This window comes from Eretmochelys imbricata, chromosome 2 (assembly GCF_965152235.1).
Source record: "Eretmochelys imbricata isolate rEreImb1 chromosome 2, rEreImb1.hap1, whole genome shotgun sequence".
NCBI lineage: Eukaryota > Metazoa > Chordata > Testudines > Cheloniidae > Eretmochelys > Eretmochelys imbricata.
Window position 1 is genome coordinate 229451852 of NC_135573.1, and position 16588 is coordinate 229468439.

General features: G+C 36.3%; 1 protein-coding gene across 1 annotated transcript in view; it reads left to right on the forward strand.

Moving 5' to 3' along the window:
* Positions 1-16588, forward strand: part of LOC144260723 (macrophage mannose receptor 1-like) — an 84042-nt gene that overhangs the window by 36879 nt on the left and 30575 nt on the right. Inside the window, exons 12-20 of the mRNA XM_077809435.1 lie at positions 1353-1552; positions 2148-2269; positions 4429-4516; positions 5888-6032; positions 8038-8079; positions 8173-8336; positions 9521-9588; positions 11532-11632; positions 16154-16296. Coding sequence (XP_077665561.1) covers positions 1353-1552; positions 2148-2269; positions 4429-4516; positions 5888-6032; positions 8038-8079; positions 8173-8336; positions 9521-9588; positions 11532-11632; positions 16154-16296 — 1073 coding nt within the window. The remainder of the gene's footprint in view (positions 1-1352; positions 1553-2147; positions 2270-4428; positions 4517-5887; positions 6033-8037; positions 8080-8172; positions 8337-9520; positions 9589-11531; positions 11633-16153; positions 16297-16588) is intronic.

Here is a 16588-nt window from a genome sequence, read left to right on the forward strand (position 1 = left end):
TACTACAACGTTGGTTGGGGGGAGTACAGGGCCCACACTGCAATACTCAGTGTTTAGACTATATATATATATATATTTGTAATTCTCTTAACAATTCATTCTATATCCTTTGCTGGATTGTACATTGGTTGGCAGTTTTCAGATGCTTCTTTGGTGAAGGGTATCATCGTCAGAAATTTTGGTTTGCTACTTTGGTGTGAATGGTGTAAGTGATCTGCACGCCTGCATTATGTTTGCCTGCTGATTAGTGTTGACATGTGATTGTAGACAAACTTGGAAAAGGCTCAAATTGAAATCAGGGTTCTGATTTGCCATTGTAATGGGAAAGACTGAGTTAGTGTTGGAGGTGAGGTGACATGGAATACGTAGTGTGTGGTGGCTTAGAGAGAATGAAGATAGGAAATAGGGGGTGGGGTGTCTTGTGATGTACTTGACCCCATCATAATAAGTATGTTACCAGAGGGAATATAGCTAAACAGTTATATAGTTAGTTTGGGGTAACCTAGCACTGAATGAGTGGGGTCAAAAAATAGAATTGAAAATTAGCCTTGTGAATATTAGCTAAGATATCCTAAGTGTTCATCCTAAAAACCTGTTTTTTAATTTGAAAATATCATGCCATTCTGCTAACAAGCTGTCCCTAGGACATCTTGTTCTGTTAAACCCCAGATTTGTTTAGATCACTTTGTTATCTGAGGATATTTCAATGGATTCAATTCCATCTGTGTGGTTGTAATTCACCCCTTTGCAGAAGGCCAGCCCAATGGCTTGTGCAGCCCTTAAGTTCTGAAAGTAGGGTTTAAGTAGGACTTAGGGTGCTGCAAGACACAATGCTGACTGTTTGCTATGCCCACAGTGAACAAAATTCTGCATTACTTAACATAAGACCCCGTGGTTAGCCTTTATGTTCAAATGCTTTTGATGCGTATTGAAAAATGCCCATTGGCTTTGGTAAATCATACAAGGTATGTGTAAAAGAACTATGGGCCAAATATATACAGACACTGCAGTCATCAAAAGGGACCAAAACCGGGATCAGTTAAAACTGAGAACAAAGCACCAAAAACATAAGCCTCTACCACTTGAGTTCAGAGGAAAACTGTAGTTGTTAGAGAATAGAAGGTTGTGAAGCTGCTAGGGCCAGCCACTAAAAGGTAACAGGATGATATGTATTGACAAAGTATACTAGACATGTATGTACCTCAAATTCACTGAATGACCTTTGTGAGTTGAAAATTATCCATTTGAACATGTGCAGAAATATAACTCGTTTATATTAGGCCAGAACTCAAAGTTTATGACGTTCGAGATGATACACCATTTGGCTTTCACTTCTTTTTATATGTATAAAGGACGAAAGTCAGGCTGTGTTGCCATGAGGACTGGACTTGCCGGGGGATTATGGGATGTTGTGAAATGTGAGGAAAAGGCAAAATTTCTCTGCAAACAGTGGGCTGAGGGAGTTACACGTCCACCTATTCCAACAACAACTCCTGCCCCCACATGCCCGGAAGGATGGGATTCAAACAATCGTATTACTTTCTGCTTCAAAGTAAGTACAGCAAAAATTCTGCATTAATATAGACTCTGTACATGTTTGAAACATAGAAATGCAAAGAACTTAAACAATAATGACTTCCACGCAGACTAGACATGTCTACATTTTCTCTCCCTCCTGATAGGATCTCTGAGAGTTTTGTAAACAGGATTTACAAGATATAGGTAGGGGTCACCTCACCCATCACTGAAATGCAGACACCGTGACACCAGTAGCTATTTAATAATACACAACAATAGGCAAGAGATGCTCGCAACTGCTCCCTTCACTTCTCACCTCTGGTGTTCAAACCCAACTTTTCTTCTCCCACATCTCTAAGTCCTATTAAATTTTAGACTGTTTTTTTCCTCATTGTTTGTATTATAGTAGAGGTTGGTCTCACCAGTGCCCTCTGCTAGCTGTGGCTCAAATGTCTGCATGTCAGATTCTGTGTACAAGGCATTCTGTAATCTGTATAACACATTTTAAATTTTATACCGTCTGCTTTTTGATTTGTTAGATTGACATCATACCATAGGGGAAATAGCTCATGTTTTTGATTCTATGATGCATACAGTATATCTCTGATTTTAAAATATACTCTCATTAGCCTTTTTCAAGAGAACAAAAGAAAACATGGTTGGAATCTCAAGATTTTTGTAGAGCTGTAGGAGGAGATCTGGCCACCATTAATGGTAAAGAAGAACAATATGTTATTTGGCGTTCTGTAGTGTGAGTATCTATCTACCTTATGGTTATTTTTTCACTTTATCCATTAAATGAGAAAAAAATGCCTTTTGATCCTTCCTGCAATAGTTGGTTTCAGCTAAATATTCATACTTTGATACAATATTTGTCATCCAATTTAAAATATTTTAGAATTGTAATATTTACAATTAGTTAGGGATTCCAAAAGTGTAATGAATTAATGAATTGGTGTACTTTTGTCTGCGTATTATTTGGGAATTTATAAAATTGCCACAGAGGTAATTTGGTACAACATATGAAAATTTATGAAGAAGGAGAAAAATGTTCACATAAAACTGGTCAAGATTTTTATTGTTCCCTAGCTCTAACTAACCAGGTAGCTGAAACAATTTCAAAAAGTTTTGCTCCTATGCAGTGAATGTGAATGCAATTACTTGGTCTGTATTAAGGGAACTCGTAACATAGGGTAATACATTATCAATGTGATCAAATGTATTTTTTAAGTAAAGCAGCGTGCACATCACAGAACAGGGTTTTCTACTAATTGCATCTGGAAAAAATCCCCTTGTATTCCAAAACACCTAAATCAAGTATTATTGGCCAAATTTTCAAAGAGGCCTTAAATTATGCTTGTAAATTTTGTATGTGCAGGTTAGAGCTCTGGACCTGATTCAAAGGCCATTGAAGTCAAAGTCTTATCATTGATGTCCCCAGGCTTTAGAATACGTTGTGAATGCAGATAGGATAGTTACTCAGTTTTCTACTTTACTGCATGTGGAAATGCAAGCTGTGTGTGTAACTTCCAGAGGCAATTTTAGAGACCATCTTAACTTTCCATTATTAAGACACTGTTTTACCACCGTTATTTTCATTAATGATCACTATGTATAATATACTGAGCAATAAACAACTTTGAGTTTTCAATAATTTTACATGCACAAAAATACTGCATTTTTACCTGATTAAAATAAAAAGTTCCCCTTTTCTGCTTCTGTTCTGTTGTTGGCCTTATTGGGCAGGACAGTTTGTATGCAGGTTGATTCCTTTGAAATAAATAAATAGCAATAAAATCCCAACCATATATTTACATTATAAATGCTGACATACAAACTGCATATCTTCTGGTATATGGGAATACAAGTATATTCGATGTATGTACTCCTGTGCTTAAGGAGAGAGATGTTGTTTTGGGTGCCTCACCCCATCCCCATCTTCATTAAAGGAAAAACCAGCAGAGTGTGGGCAGCTGCGAGCTAGTGGGCTGAGTCCATGCCTGGGATATGTGGATTTTATTGTAGTCTTGATCTGATTCATTATGTGACTGTCAAAGATCCTGAATGGATGGGTTGGCTCCATCCATTCAGGACCTTTGACCGTCACACTAGTGCTCCAGTCAATAAGGTTAAAGTACTTTATTGATTCGGCCCCTCCCCAACTTGGGGGAAAAAAGGCCAGAACAACATTAAAACAAACAGTCAAAACTCCCCAGTGGGGAAGTTGTCAACATTTACAGTTTGACTAGGTAAATTTCAGACAATGAGGCCATTTTTTTAATGGTATTTAGCTGCCTAAAGATGCAGGTAGGGACCTAATACGATTTTCAAAAGTGCATAACTTTTATTGCAAGTCTAACTCATTTAGACACTTCTGAAAATCCCACTAGACACCTATGTGCATCATTAAACGCCTAAAAACCTTTGTTAATCTGCCCAAATACCTACTGGCCAGCCCTAGCCCCACTTTGTTCTTGACTCTTTGTTCTCCTCTTTATACCATTTGTACAATTTCTTGCTGCAGCGCAATCACAGTAAAATCACACCTGAAGTTAAACCAGTGAGACTTTATCATGTAGATAAGTCTTCACACTCATTGTTTCAATCAGAAAGTTTCATTGGGCCAATATATGGTAACTCAGCATTTGGGACCTCTCCTATTCAGAAATGTGACTCGGTATTTCAGTGCTATCTACCAGTCCACAGATGATCCTAGCAGTTGTAAATAGTTAATTTTAAATGATCAGGTTACAGATTCTCAATATTCAGATACTTTTCCAACAGATTTTAGGAGTATTTTCACAGAAAGTTTATGAAACTTCTTGATGTGATTTACATTTTTGAATCTTATTTCATATAAAAATGTTTCTCTTGTTTCTCTTTAATCTGTCTATATATCTTGTGTTTTAGGAAAAATGGATACTATCATCAGAAATTCTGGATAGGTTTATACTATTTGAATCCTGATGATGGATTTGCTTGGAGTGATGGGTCTCCAGTGAGTGATTTAGTTATTCCCCAGTTGTTTCCCCCCCCTCCCGACTCTGTAATTCTCATGCTTTTTAAAATAATTTTATTCCTGGTCATATTCCTGAACCCCTATTAAGCTGTCATGTGCAAGGCTGAGAAATAGCTATCCTATAGCCAGATTTTGTGTACAAGACACTATTTTTTTGGCAAAATGTGTTTAAAATAAAAAATGAAGAATAAAAGTGACTAATATGACCATAAAGATAGTCTGTGTACACAGAGGTATAGTCACAAAAGAGAAATTGCTCTGACTTCCCTACAGGAAGGAGATTTTTTTAATGTCTGTTTTTTGCCGGTCCATTTTTGGTGATGAAGGCTTGGTGAAATTGGTGTAGTTGTAAAATATAACAATGGTAGTTTAAAATATTGTCTGTAACACCTAGAGCCATGGATTGCTGCCCCTTTACCCTTCTGTTTTGTAAAAATTAAAAGGAATAAAACATAAGAGGAAATAGCTTACATCTTGTAAATTTACCCTTTTCCAGAGCTAATTTAGTACCTGATCCTGCAGAGTGCTGCACTTGATAGGTCATATTACTTGTATTCCAGTGTAACTCTGTTGAAGCCAAGGTGTAAAACTGAAGTAAATGTAGTGAATTTGGTTTTGTGTGTGTATTTTCCAGTAGAACTGGTTAAAAAAAGTAAAAAGGAAATTCAACAGAACATTTTTCATTTGGAAAATATGATTTTGTTGAAATTTAAATATTTTGTGGGAATATTTTGATTTCAATGCAATTTTAGCTGGAAAAAATTTTGAAAAGAATCTGAAGAAGAGCTCTGGGTAAGCTCTAAAGCTTATCTCTCTCACCAACAGAAGTTGGGCCAATAAAAAATATCACCTCACCCACCTTGTCTCTCTAAAAAGAATAATTTAGACTCTTTGTTTTGTTTCAATAAGGTAAAATGTTTTGTTTCAATTTTGTTTCAGTTCATTTTGTTTTGACTTTTATATTGCATTAAATATTAATGCTGTTATATTTTATTTAATATATTATCATAATATTTCAACATCATAAAAACAAAACATTTTGCCTTCTCAAAACAAAGTATTTTGATGTTCTCAAAATGTTTTGATGTTTCTGAATAATTGTGGGTTTTTTTTGGAATTTCCATTCTGCAAGAAATTTAGAAATTTTGACTTTTCATCCCAATTCAGAATGTGAACAAATTTTGAAATGTCAGAATTTCCCACAGAATAGAAATTCCATTTTTCTGACCAGCTTTATCTTCCATCTTGACACTGGAAATCCAACTTGGGTCTCTCTGGTTTTCCTGCTGCAATGAAGTTGCTATCTCTCTCTATGAAGAAAATAGTAATACAATTATATTTCCACTATAGATGATATATACAAACTGGGCCTATGGAGAACCCAATAATTATCAAGGAATGGAACTTTGTGCAGAACTCAGTGGAGATTCCAGCATGTTATGGAATGACAGGCACTGTGACTATGTATATGACTGGATCTGTGAAATAAAGAAAGGTATAATTACTTCCACCTTTAAATAAGAACAATAAACAAAACACAAGAAATGCATTTTTTGTCTAATTTAAAAAAAATAGTTTTGACTTCAGAATGTCACACGCAAGAAGTGACATAAGAACAGTGTGAGGGTATTAATTCATCAGTCTTCATTAAATTTAGAGATATAGAATATCTAAGGGGTGTCCTGGTATTAAGTCCATGAGTCTGCCTTACTTTTTTTCATGCCCTAAGGAAGAGAGTGTGATTCTTGAATTTCATTCATTTTATTCTAACAGGCACAGCTTTAATATTGAATTTCAAATTGAATTCAAATTTTCCCTTTTCATTTGTTCATGCTTTTCTCCAACAAATTCCTTTTGGATTAATATTTTCTGAGGTTTGATTTAAGTTTACTGGAAAGTTTCTTTTTCCTCGGGTCATTTCAATCATTTTTCTGGGCTTGTAAAATGTGAAAAATTGGTTCTCCTCTGCATCTTCAAATTAGGCCTTTTTTGGCCAGATAACTGAAGCTAAATATTGTAAATTGTGGTTATTTTGCGCATCTCTGTTTTGAGATCCAAGATTCTTGAAGCCAAACTGAAGAAAATCAATTCCATAGTTTTAAAGCCACTGTGCATAAGCAGTAGGATTTTTCTGGCATATGCAGTAGAATTTTTCTATTTCAGCTACTGAACCAAATTCCTTCAAACATGGTTTGATTTTTAGGTCTCAGAAATCTTCAAAACAAATGACATTTGAAGAAAAAAAGGTCAGTAGCTTTAAAGTTATGGCAACAGGTAAACATACCCAGAATTAGGATGACCTTATCAAATGCGTCCTGAATGTGTTGAACTCAAATTTTGGATGGCTGGCAACTTTATTAAGGAATTCTTTTTTCTTATGGCATCAAGCCAAAAGCTCCAAATCAAGGAAACTTCAAGTTCTAGAAGCAGCATACATAGCTAACTTTAAGTATTTCAGTGACTGCTTCAGCAATTGCCTCATCACAGCCTTTTGTTTAGGGAGAGCGTAGAGTGAAGGTCACATTTCAGATGAATGAGAGCAAAAAGTTAGACCAGAAAGATCCGCTTCTGATGGGTAAAGAAATTTCTGGGAAATTCAATAGGAAATGTCACTAAAAGGTTAACACTTTTGAGATTCTATTTACTCAGCAAGGAAAATGACTAAAAACAGATGACATAGAGAGACATCAAGTGTAGTGGAAAGTCATTTTCTGTAGTGCCAGCTATCAGGAAAATCCATTATATGAATAACAAAGCTCAGAGAGTACCTGTGGCCTGCCATTTATGCTACTGAGAAATCATCAGGAAAGTGTTAAACTGCACTGCAGTATATTGTGAGAGTTCTTTTTTCAGCTGGTACTATGCATGAACTGAAAAATTTCACAAAAAAATTGAAAAATTGTTTTCATTTTACAGGATTTGAAATGGACCCGTTGTAAAGCATATTTTTGCAACATTTTTCAAGTGGAAGTTTTATCAAAAACCTTACCTAAATGGTTAACATCTTTCATTTTCTGAAAACCCAGTTTCAGTAAATGAAAAATGTCATAATGGTTTTTGATAATATTTTCTATTTAAAAAAAATCAATTTTTTAAACAAAAACTGAGAGAAAAGGCCATTTTTCAATGAAAAAACTTCATCTGAAAAATGTTAAACCTAATAATACCTGTTGAGGGTTGTGCCTAGTCTGCCTCTTGTCTTCCACTGCACATACTAGTTTGCATACAAAATCAAAACTAAAAGGAGGCGTAGAAGCTTTCGCAGAGCAGGACAAGCATCTGCTGTGCCCCATGCCTCTCAAAACAGTTATAATTCAATTCTGACACACATTAAATTGGTAACTTACAGTGTATTTTGTATATATAAAGAATAACTGGAATCTAGTGCTTTGTTTTCTTTAAACTTTACCATATAAACTTGAGTATGGGCTGGAGTCGGGGGAGAGGTTGTGCTACGTGGCTATGAGATGTATTACATGTGGTTTTATTTTATTTTACAGGAGCAAAAGTAAAACCTGAACCAACGGAGCCTCCTAGTCCCAGTGAGTTTTTTTTAGTAATGTATTTTAATAATTATAATGAGAATAATATGTATGATAGGGACAATAAATATGGCCTCATTATTTACTTTACAGAATATAAAGTCACAGATGATGGATGGATTATACAAGAAGACAAGCAGTATTATTTCAGCACAGAAAGTGTTCCCATGGAAAAAGGCAGGGAGTTTTGCAAGAAGAATTTTGGAGATCTTGTTGTCATCGAGGGTGACAGTGAAAGAAAGATGCTGTGGAGATATGTGAGCAAACCAGGCCTTGCTTCAGCAATTAGTAATCTAGTACAGTGAACATGGTCACAGAATATTTCTCCTAAGAGCCTGATTCACTACTATGTCATTCCAGTTTTATGCCTGTGAAATGAATGAAGTTACATTGTCATAAAACTGCAATAATGCAGTGGTGAATTAGGCCTTTAATTGGCAAACTGGTCAAGAGAGGGACTGTCACTGAACTGTGTTAGCAATTGCTAGTGGATCTTAAACTTTAATTTGAATCAATTTATGGCTATAAATCAGCTTTTTAACAAGAACCAAATTGCTCCACAAAATAACAATTGCCAGAGTTAGCCACTGCTTCACTTGTCAGTCTCAAAAGAACTGAATAAAGTGGAAGTTTTCACCGAAAAGATGGGCAGGATCTGGCCTGAAATTACTGAGCTGCTAAGTTGCTTGACAACTTCAAAATATTCTGAGGCATGGATCCTGCAGAGCTGGAGATCTTCAATGCAGTACTCCAGATAAAATCAAAGCCTCATGGTCTTGTTGGTTTCAGCTTGTGTGTGTGTGACAGAGAGAGAAATAAAAGTGGAATTGCCAACCAACAGGTCTGTCCCCTATCTCTCAGCATTGTATGACTGGCGAAATCTTGAGAGGGAAGTGAGAATTTGGGGCATAGATTGAGACCCAGGGAAGAGCTTGTTTACCCTGAGTGATTAGGAAATTTGGGGTAAATTCTCCTGTAGCCTATGAGTTGGTCTCCATTTTATAAAATCAGCAATGTGCTTATAAGGCAGACTTTCATTAAATAACAATTTTGCTCAACTGACTAAAGAGCAATAGTGAAAAAAGATGAAGGATCTATCTCGAATTTAATCCAAATCATAGGAGAGAGAATGTCCGTCACTAGAAATTTCTCTAGATATTAAATCCAACAACTTTGAAGGGAAACTGAAATAATTACTCATGTGATGGCTACCCTCTTGGTCAATATATTGGGGATTGAACTGGGTACCTCCAGAGCTAAAAGCATGAGCTGCTACGACTTAAGCTAAAGAGCCGAAACTCTATTGCTGTGGGATGAAACAATTTATATCCTCTGTGGATCAGCACAGACGGGGACCTGTAACTCACTCTCCAGGCAGTTACAGTAAAATATTTTTGATTTATAAAGAGGAAAGTGTTTAAGTTTTATCTTTTTGTTTTAGATCTTGAAAAATGGCAAAGAAGATGCATATTTCATTGGTTTAGAACTGAGTTTGGATAAACAGGTTAGGTAAGTAAACAAGCAACATCAAAGCTAGTAACATACTGTAGTGAAACAAGTCTTGTACTGGACAAAGCTGTGATTATAGAGAACTTTAGGGTGAAATTGTGGCCCCGTCAAAGTCATTGAGACTGTTTTGCCATTGACTTCAGTGAGACCATGATGTCACCCTTAGTGTTTCCATTACTGAGGGTTGTAAAAATTTATTCTGAACTAAATATTGGCATAAAGATCTCAGTTCACAAGCATATTTCATTCAAAATTTTTAGAAAATCCCACACTAATTATTTATTATAGCATTTCTATATGATTGGTCACAATAATGGCTACTTTACATTTTCTGTAGCTGGAGGGGTGGGAACAGGGGAATGGAGTTGAATTTTGCTCTTAGTTACGCCATTGCTCTGAATCTTACAAAGTAAAACCACACTGAGGAATTTAAAAGAATATTTATCTATTGATACCGGACCAAATTCTGCCCTCATAGAAGACCAACTTTCCAATGAAATCAGTGACTTTTTCCATTGACTCCAGAAGGAGTTGGGTCAGGCTCTTAAACCCTTGCAAATCCATTAATTCCGTAAGAATATTAGAACATTAACCTTTTTTAAAAAAATAACCTTTTTAAAACAAAAAAAGAAGAAAAGTTCAGTAGTTCTGATGGATTTTGAAAAGTTGTACTTTGCCATTTGTTTTAAGATTAGTAGTGCATCCCAAAAGATATTTTAATTGAAGAGACAGCCCTGAGTTTTGAAGTTCTACAAGATATAAATCTTTTTTTTTAATTTGACTGGATTAGATCAATACAATTTCAGTTTACACCCATCTCTAGTTAACTCAAAAGAAAAAATGATTTTTTTTTAAAAAATAGCTGTTACTTAGAAGTAAAAGAAAAAGTGATGCTGGAGATAAAGCCTGGATTAGGGGGAAATGGGAGTGTCTGGATTCTGCTGTGCCATGCTGATCCCTAGCTTCCATAGTGGTCCTTTGGCTACATTCAGAATTGTCCTGGGTCCCAGGATTGGGAGGTACAGAGGTGTATTACTACTGCACAAATCAGGGGCAAAACTCAGCTGTAACGCAAGGTCTGTGCCTTTGTAGAAACAGTAGGTTTGTTTCTCACTCGTTACTTTTCAACAAAGTTCATAGTTATTTATAAGTACTTACTACCATATCTTCCATCCTTGCAGGGGGTCACCATGTATAATGATCCTTTTTGGCCAGCAGTTACCACATCGTGGTGTCTGAAATATTGCAGTCTTTTCCTGTATTAAAATAGGAAATACTTAACATATTCGATGAAGTGAGCTGTAGCTCACGAAAGCTTATGCTCAAATAAATTGGTTAGTCTCTAAGGTGCCACAAGTACTCCTTTTCTTTTAACATATCTTAGGTTTCTTATGATGGTAACTGTTGACTTTTTCATAGAAATCACTGTATGCACCTTATCATGTCTTTGTAGTTGTGTTTTTTCTGTATTAGTCATTATATAATTTGAAATCAGTCAGTTGTATACAGAAAAATAAAACACAAAAGAAAATAGGCAAGGAGCTAGAATATGAACCATAGTCGCCAACACACTTGGACTGCCTTGTGCTGCTCTAGCAAGGCAGCTAAGCCATGTTTATAGCTGCTTTGCATCACCAGACCTGTGCCTAAGCAGCTGGAATGTGTTAGGAAATATATCCAGATATTTAAAAAGAAAGTTAGTAGATCTATAGATACAGAATAAACACAGGGATAATCAAAGTAAAAATATATAAAACATATTTTCTCTTCTCAGTTAAGTCTTTAGCCTTCTCATAGCATTTAATGTTAATGGAAGTTGGACAAGTAAAGCACTCTACACTAAGTGGTCGATAGACTTCTTCAACATTTTGCAAAATGATTTTTTGTAACATGGAAGCAAATAAATGTATTCATAAATAGGTTCTGTTTTGTCTGATTTTAAGCTGGATGGATGGAACCCCTGTGAATTTCTTAGCATGGGCAGCACATGAACCCAACTTTGCAAACAATGATGAAAACTGTGTAGTCATGTATAAAAACTTAGGTGAGTAATATGACATTTCTAGATTTAATTTTTTTTTTGTGTGTGTAGGTCATTAATTTTTCCTTCTGTGGTTTATTTCTTGCTGCTTCTTCTTTTTTTTTTTTTTAGAGGTATTACAAAAAATTAACTTTCTTCATATGTGTTTGTATTGTATCCAGCACAATGGGACCTAACAGCGGCCACTGGGCATGGCTGCTATATAAATATATAATAATTATTATTATTGTTGTTATTAACTGAGCTAATGTGGTACTAAGAAATTCATGTTGATGACATAAATAACAAAATCTTCAAACCTTTCCATTGCCTTTCATCTTAAGGATATAAGAATGTCCGTGCTGGGTCAGACCAGTGGTCTGTCTTCTGATAGTGACCTGTGCAGGTGCTTCAGAGGGAATGAACAGAAAAGGGCAATTATCAAAGGATCCAGCCCATGTCATGCAGTCTCAGCTTCTGGCAGTTGATGGTTTAGAGATACCTGGAGCATGAGATTGCATCCCTCACCATCTTGGCTAAAAGCCATTGATAGATCTATTCTCCATGAATTTACACATTCTTTTTTAACCCAGTTATATAGTTTTGGCTTTCATAACATCCCCTGGCTGACTGTGCATTGTGTTTTTTTAAAACCTGCTGCCTGTTAGTCCCTTCCATATTCACTTTCTCCACCCCATTCATGATTTTATCATATCCCCCCATCATCATCTCTTTTCTAAAATGAACGGTCCCACTCTTTTTCATCTGTCCTTGTATAGAAACTGTTCCATACCCCTAATCATTTTTGTTGCCCTTCTCTGTACCTTTTCCAATTCTAATATATCTTTTTTGAGATGGAACTACCAGAATTGCACACAGCATTCAAGGTGTAGGAATATTCCTGGATTATGATATTTTCTGTTTTATCATCTCTTTAGCTATCCATCCCTTTCCTAATGCTTCCTAACATTTTTTGCTTTTTTGACTGCCACTGCACATTGAGTAGATGTTTTCAGAGAACTGTCCATAATAACTCCAAGATCTCTTTCTTGAGTAGTAACAGCTAATTTAGACCCCACCATCTTGTATTATTGGGATTATTTTTTCCAATGTGCATTATTTTTCACTTATCAACATTGAATTTCATTTGTCATTTTGTTACCCACTCACCCAATTTTGTGAGATTCCTTTCTTAACTCTTTGCAGTCTGCTTTGGACTTAACTATCTTGAGTAATTTTGTGTTACCTGCAGACTTTGCTACCTCACTGCTCACTCCTTTTCCCAGATCATTTATGAATAAATTGAACAGCACAAGTCCCAGTACAGATCACTGCGGGAGTCCACTATTTACCTGTTCCCATTGTGAAAACTGACCATTTATTCCTACCTTTTGTTTCCTATCTTTTCACCAGTTACTGATCCATGAGAGAACCTTCCCTCTTATCCCTTGACCGCTTACTTTGCTTAGAAGCCTTAGGTGTGGTATTTGCCAAAGGCTTTCTGAAAGTCCAAGTACGCTATATGAAGTGGATCACCCTTGTCCACATGCTTATTGACACCTTAAGAGAATTCTAATATATTGGTGAGGCATGATTTCCCTTTACAAAAGCCATGTTTGCTCTTTTCCAACATATCTTGTTCATCTGTGTGTCTGATAATTCTTTACTACAGTTTCAACCAATTTGCCTGATATTCATTCAAGAGTCCTGACAGGTATATAACCTTTTGGTCCTGGTGACTTATTATTTATCAATGCATTCCAATACTTCCTCAATTGACACCTCAATCTGGGACAGTTCCTCTGATTTGCCACCTAAAATGAATGTTTGGGAATCTGCCTCATGTCCCAAAGACCAATGTAAAGAATTCTCTGTAACAGCCTTGATTTCCTTAAGAGCTCTTTTAGCACCTCAGTCATTTATTGGCCCCACTGATTGTTTGGCAGGCTTCTGGCTTCTGAGCAACTTAAAAAAAAATTGCTGTTTGTTATTGGGTCTTTTGGTAGTTGCTTTTCAGATTTTTTTTTGACTTGCCTAATTACACATTTGCAGAGTGCTTATGGACAGAGTTTATGCTCCTTTCTATTTTCCTCAGTAGGATTTGACTTCCAATTTTTAAAGGGTGCACTTTTGCCTCTAACTGCCTCTCTGACTCTGCTGTTTAGCCACGATGGCATTTTGTTGTTGTTCTCTTTCTGTTTTTGTTTTGTTTTGTTTTATATGGGATGTACATTTAGTTAGCCCCTCTATTATAGTGGTTTTTAAATAGCTTCCATGCAACTTGCAGGCATTTCATCCTTGACTGTTTCTATTAATTTCCATTTAGTAAGTGTCCTCATTTTTGTGTAGTTTCCCTTTTTCAAGTTAAATGCTTCTATTGTGGGTTTCTTTGGTATTTTCTCCGCTACAAGGATGTTAAATTTAATTACATTATGGTCGCTATTACCAAGTGGTCCAACTATATTCACCTCTTAGACAAGATCCTGTGCTCCAACTTAGGACTAAATCAACAATTTTCTCTCCTCTTGTGGGTTCCAGGGCTATTTGCTCCAAGAAGCAATCATTAAAGGTGTGTAGAAATTTTACCTCTGCAGCCCTTCCTGAGGTAACATAGACCCACTCGATATGGGGATAGTTGAAATCCCGCATTGTTACTGGGTTTTCTGGTTTTTTTAGCCTCTCTAATCTCCCTGAACCTTTCACAATCACCATCACCATATTGGTCAGCAGTACATTCCTACTGCTATACACTTACCATTTAAGCATGGAATTTCTATCAATTGAGATTCTATAGTACAGTTTGATTCATTTAAGATTTTCACTATATTTGACCTTATGCTTTCTTTCATGTATACTGCCACTTTCCCACCACAGTGAGCCTTCTCTGTCATTGCTATATATTTTGTACCCTGCTATTACCATGTTCTGTTAATTATCCTCATTCCACCAAGTTTCTGTGATGCATATTATATCAATGTCCTCATTTAATATCAGGTTTCAGAGTAACAGCCGTGTTAGTCTGTATTCGCAAAAAGAAAAGGAGTACTTGTGGCACCTTAGAGACTAACCAATTTATTTGAGCATAAGCTTTTGTGAGCTACAGCTCACTTCATCGGATGCATACTGTGGAAAGTGTAGAAGATCTTTTTATACACACAAAACATGAAAAAATACCTCCCCCCCCACCCCACTCTCCTGCTGGTAATAGCTTATCTAAAGTGATCACTCTCCTTACAATGTGTATGATAATCAAGGTGGGCCATTTCCAGCGCAAGGTAACCTATTTCCCCTTGTTTTTTCCTCCTCCTCCCCCCCCCCCCCCGACATTCTTGTTAAACTCTGGATTTGTGCTGGAAATGGCGCACCTTGATTATCATACACTTTGTAAGGAGAGTGGTCACTTTAGATAAGCTATTACCAGCAGGAGAGTGGGGTGGGGGGAGGTATTTTTTCATGGTCTGTGTGTATAAAAATATCTTCTACACTTTCCACAATATGCATCCGATGAAGTGAGCTGTAGCTCACGAAAGCTTATGCTCAAATAAATTGGTTAGTATCTAAGGTGCCACAAGTACTCCTTTTCTTTTTATTTAATATCAGGCACTCAAGTTCACCCATCTTAATGTTTAGACTTCTAACATTTGCATACAAGCACTTATAATATTTGTCAGTATTTAGTTTTCTGTCTTCATATGATGTAATTGAATGGGACTCTTTTTCATCTGACTTTTTCTTTTCATTTCCTAAGTATTTTATTTTATCAACTTCTGTCCTAGCCTCTATATTTCGATATAGTGTGTCCCCTTTAATAAATACTCCCAAGATCTGTGTCTATCCAAACTATGTGCTCCTCTGCACCTGTTGGCTTCCCCCCAGCCTATGCTATAAAAAAAGACAAAGTTTTCAATTTTACATGCCAACTATCTGGTTCCGTTTTGGCTTAGGTGGAGCTCATCCTTCCTGTGTAGGCGCCTCCTTTGCCAAAAGCTTCCTCAGTTTTGTATAATCATTTACACATATGCAAAATGGGTTTTAAATGCCACCAGACACAATGGTGGCAATGTACACTACTTTGGCAGAGATGTAAAATACTACACAAATTGTGAGGCACTGACTCTTACTGTTAATATCCTTCAAATAATAGCACTGTAACTAATGTAACTATATTGAAATAATTTTTCATGCAACAGACATGGGGTGGGATATATTCAGTGTAGCTGTAGCCATGTCGGTCCCAGGATATTAGAGAGACAAAGTGGATGAGGTAATATCTTTTATCGGACCAACTTCCGTACTTTGAATCGTCCCTTAGAATATGTGCTAACCACTTACGTTAAATAATCAGATCCATCTTGCAGTTAGCTGTAACACTCAGAGTACCTTTCCAGACCTGAAGAAGAGTTCTGTTTGGCTCAAAAGCTGGTCTCTCTCACTAACAGAAGTTGGTCCAATAAAAGATATTACCTTACCCACTTTGTCTCTCATGGGATGGGTATTCATGACAAATGTGAGTCTCACCCAGTTATGTATTTATCTCATATTCAGGATTATGGAATGATATAAACTGTGGTTATCCAAATCCTTATATATGTGAAAGGCACAACAGTTCCATTAATGCAACACTTTCTCCTACAACATCTTCACCGCCAGGAGGATGTCCGGAAACTTGGCTTTTGTTTCAAAATAAGGTACAGTAACATATCCACAATGTGTTTGTATTTTAGACAGAGGAATTATGCATTTTTATATTTATTATTATGATACAGTACTGGAGAAAGAGGGCTGGATTTTCACAAAGAGAGGCCTTAGGTCTGCATACGTTATTCATTAATTCATTATTCTTTGCATGCAAAGGGGATTATGGCACGCATGACATGTTCATTTGTGATGAAATTGTATGCAAGCAACTTTCTTTACAAAAATATGCACCATTTAATGAAAAACAGGGTCTGATTTTTTTCAGTTATTGGTTGGTTGAGC